The sequence below is a fragment of the Galendromus occidentalis genome, unplaced genomic scaffold, assembly GCF_000255335.2.
Source record: "Galendromus occidentalis unplaced genomic scaffold, Mocc_1.1 scf7180000077270, whole genome shotgun sequence".
Taxonomy (NCBI): domain Eukaryota; kingdom Metazoa; phylum Arthropoda; class Arachnida; order Mesostigmata; family Phytoseiidae; genus Galendromus; species Galendromus occidentalis.
Genome location: NW_003805258.1, coordinates 8,547 through 13,047, shown reverse-complemented (window position 1 = coordinate 13,047; position 4,501 = coordinate 8,547). Strand labels below are relative to the sequence as shown.

Sequence of the window (4,501 nt, the reverse complement as noted above, 5' to 3'; positions counted from 1 at the left end):
CCAGAGTAAGGCTGCCGAAAACTTGATCATTCTATAGATAACCGAGAGGTCAATAAAAGTTCAACAGTTGATCAAGATTATCACCGTTCTCGAAATACGCGACGCGGAAAGTAATAAAATGATAGGAGATATCGGAAAAAAAATCTTATGTTTCACGATAGTACTCCTAGGAAGAAGCAAAACGCAAAGCTGATTGACGACATTCTCAGAATCATAAATCTTTACCTCTGGGTGAATACTGTTGGCGTATATAATAATAATAACATTAATAAAATGATTACACAATAACTTCTGACGTTTTCACGCAACTATGCGGTAGTAGCTCGCTACTACCTTCGGCTTTTTTTTCACCATCTCGCTAATTCTTGTCCGCTAAACAGGGGATATCGGTCCGATGGTTTTTTTTCGGAGCGGGCAGGTCCTCCCGGTTATTTTACCGCAATCAGGACCTCGCTAGCCCTCTTGGTTCGGATTTTATAGGCAAAACAAAATGGGGAAGTTATAATGCCCCACCCTGTACGAAGCTCAACTCGACAGTCTTCAAAGATCGGAACAAACTTCGAACGAGGAGAATACATGGTGGCAAGAATTGCTCATCGCAAGGAGCAAGAAAAGCGTCGAATTCAAACTCGACACGGGAGCAACTATCTTGCGCATATACGAAAACATCAAACAGCAACATCGGCTGCCAGCCACCACGGAAATAATCATCTCGTATCCATCGCACAAAATTCCAGTAGAGGGATTTTCCGACATAAGCGTCACTATACCTGGAAACTCGGGGACGCATATCGTTCGGTTCTACATTGTACGAACCACAGCTCCTCCAATTCTAGGCTTACAGGACGCGAGAAAACTACACCTCATCGAACGAACATCACCCACAAGAGCCGAGATTCACGAAATGCAAGCAGCCGATATGATTGACGAGTTCAAGCAAGTTTTCGACGGAACGATCGGCGAACTTCCCGGCATTCAACAAATACGCCTGCGCTCGCCAAATCCGCCAGAAAAGACATTCCCTCCGCGACGTGTCCCCTTGCGATTCCAAAAAGCAACAAAAGAGAAGCTCGATCAAATGGTGACAAAAAGCATCATACGCCAGGTACGAAGACCCGCCCGCTACGTGAACCCGATAGTTGCGGTTCGTAAAGCGGACGGCGACCTGCGCCTGTGTCTAGATACCCCTTACCTAAATGATCATATACAGCGTCGCAGCTTCCCGATGCCCAAGGCAGAAGAGTTATTCGCTTCCCTGAACGGCGCCCAGATCTTCACCGTGGTCGACGCAGACAGTGCGCTCTGGCACCTCGAACTGGACGAGAAATCCAAAGAACTCTGCATCTTCTCTACACAGAGGGGCAACTTCCAATACGAACGCCTGCCATTCGGTATTGTGGATGCATCAGAGAGATTTTGCGAGACCATACACACGCACTTCGCGGATCTTGACGGAATCATCAACTCAGTGGACGACTTCCTGATCCATGGTCGGACTCAGGAAGAACACGACCACCGGCTGAGATGTTTCCTACAACAATGCCACGAAAAAGGCCTCAAGTTAAAAAAGTCCAAGCTCCAACTGGCCCGCAGGTCAATGAAATTCCTCGGGCACATAATTGGACAAACGGGATTGCCGTTCCCCCGAGCAGAGTCGAATCCATCCTTGCTATGAAAGCCCCAAAAACATCGGGGGAGGTGAAAACTTTCCTAGGGATGGTAAACTACGTTGCCAAGTTCGTTCCCCACTGCGCAGATCGAACGACTCCTTTGAGGAAATTAACTCGCATCAACGAAACCTTCAAATGGGGTCCCGTGGAAGATAGCGCCTTCCATGATTTGAAGACAGCCATTGCCAACGCCCCACAGTTAAGCGTAATCAGGGAGGATACCGAAATCACGATCAGCGCTGACGCTAGCTCATACGGCCTAGGAGCAGCTCTCATGCAAAACGGAAAACCGACAGCGTTTGCCTCAACCAACCTCAACGATACTCAGGAACGATACGCACAAATCGAGAAGGAACTCCTTGCAGTCGTCTTCGCTTGTGAACACCTTCGGTTCTAATCGGCTCACACTTTCGAATAGAATCAGACCACCGACCCCTGGTCGCTATCGTCCGGAAAGATATATCCCTTTTGAGTCCCCGCCTCCAAAAACTGATGCTTCGCCTCATGCGATTCAACTACACCATTCGCTACGTTACAGGAAAATATCTGCGGGTTGCAGATGCGCTGTCTCGTTTTCCGAAAACCGACACGACGGCCACTCCGGAAATCAACGACCAAAACTCAGCCGCCATATGCTCAGTGTCCATGACGGACAGCGCCCTGAGGTGCATGCAGGAGGCAACCGACCGCGACGCCGGGACAAGAATGGCGATCAGATACACAATACAAGGTTGGCCGAAACACAAATCCGGAACTCATCCCAGCGCACGCGCATACTGGCACCTCCAGAACGAGCTACGCAGCGAAGAGAACCTCCTGTAACGTGGATTCAGACTAGTCATCCCAGCCTCAGAGCGGCAGCGAGTCTTGTCCGCCCTCCATGCGGCGCACCTCGGCGTCGAGAAAATGTTACAGAAAGCCCGTTTCTTGGTGTTCTGGCCGTCCATCGGAGCCGACCTCCGCGAGATTCTCGACAAGTGTATCCCTCGTAGATCACGTGATCGAGCGAACACACCACTCCCACTTAAACCAACTGCCGCTCCCCCGCATCCTTGGCATACTGTTGGTCTGGACTTCATACATCACAACAACGACACACATCTGTTCATCATCGACTACTTCAGCAAAGACTTCCTCATAAAAAAAATGACAACAACCACGGCGACGTGTGTCATCAAGGTCCTTGGAGAATGGTGGCTCTTACATTGTTACCCAACAGTCCTAGTCAGTGACAACGGGCCCCCCTACGCCTCCAAGGGATTCGAAGATCAACTCAAAAAATGGGACATCAAGCGACAACCAATATCCCCTGGACATTCTCAGGCAAACGGTATGGTCGAAAGACACACACAAATTATCAAAAGCACCATCGCCAAAGCTCAGATGTCTGGAGCTGACGTCATGGAAGCTCTTCTGACCTTGCGAACGTCTCCGCTCGCGGACGGGTCCTCTCCGGCCCAGATATCCATGGGGAGAACACTCAGAAGCTCGATCCCAACCTCCAATCGCCAGGTAGAAGCCCCAATAAAAAACGTCTGGGAAATTCGAAAGCGAACATTAGGCGATGCCGCAACCATCGCAAGGGCACACTTCGATAAGCGAGCAAGGGAGCTCCCCCCTCTCCAACCGAATCAGAAAGTATGGGTTCAAATCAAAACCAGGCTTTGGAAGAAAGGTACCGTAGGCAGGGTCCTCCACGATCGCGCCTACGAGGTCAAGATGTCCGACGGCGCGATATTCAGACGAAATCGCACCGCGTCAAGACCCGACTTTGCCAACGACGCGCGACCAAACCCTAGTGCTACACCCGAGAATGTAGCCCGCCCGAGAGACCCAATGCTCAGCACTACGATGACCATTCCCGCTGAGGAGCAGCCTAGCAACCCGAAAGCAGCTGAACACGACTCTTCCTACACCAGCACAGATTCGGAATCGGAGCAGTCTTTCAACAGCGCAGCACAAAACTCCAGTGATTCATCGACGGCCACAATCCAAGATCCAGATACCGACTTGGATGCTGCGTCAAACAACGAACCATCCAGAGCACCCGAAAACGCGGCCCAATCAAGATACGGAAGAACATAAAAGAAGCCGAAGAAGTACGAATCGTAATACATCAATAAGGATGAAAGAAAGATGTTACATAGTCATAACCAATAATCGATACAATAATCCAATGCTTCGAATAAACCCGCCACGCCGCTCCTCTCCCATTGCGGAAACAGGACAAGCGCCATCTCGGTGCGCGCCGACCAACCGGAAGGCCGAGACTCGTGACCACAGCGTTAAGTCTTTTCATTCAGTAATCGAGCGAGCCATTCAGCATTTGACACTTTCCACGGCGGCAGGCATCACATGAGGTGAAGTCGTTTGCACATGCAATGTTTAACTGTTTCAGGATCCTTTTGACTTTGTCTATGCCGATACGGGCTAAAGACTCATGTGCTTTCCGAAGGGAGGCTGATCCTTCTAGATCAGTCATGAAGGTCACCGCTGGTTCCGGTTGAGCCTTGAGGTAGTACAGTCCGCGTCGTTCTTCGGCTTTTAGGGACTTTTTACCTTTAGAGAGGGTGAGACCAGTACTAGTTATATTTACCCTGTATTTGTGTAATATCGCGCGTTCCGATATCGAGAGAGGGCGCCACAGCTCCATTGGCCTTTTTTCATTTCGTGGAAGTCCGCGCATTCAGAGCTCGACAGAGACGGGAGTGCTTACGTGAAAATCGATTCTCCGATTCAAGGTAAATTATTTCATTGAACTCCCAAGATTGTTTCTCACGGATGCCCGGAACGGCATAACAGACCCCTGGTTGAGGGCGAGAATGATATAG

At 49.9% G+C, this 4,501-nt stretch overlaps 1 protein-coding gene across 1 annotated transcript; it reads left to right on the top strand.

Moving 5' to 3' along the window:
* Positions 1 to 2,576: 2,576 nt before the first annotated feature.
* On the top strand, positions 2,577 to 3,755 carry LOC108864081 (uncharacterized protein K02A2.6-like). Its single transcript, XM_018639019.1, has one exon. It carries the CDS (start codon positions 2,577 to 2,579, stop codon positions 3,753 to 3,755), a length of 1,179 nt encoding a protein of 392 aa, XP_018494535.1.
* The last annotated feature ends 746 nt before the right edge of the window (positions 3,756 to 4,501 follow it).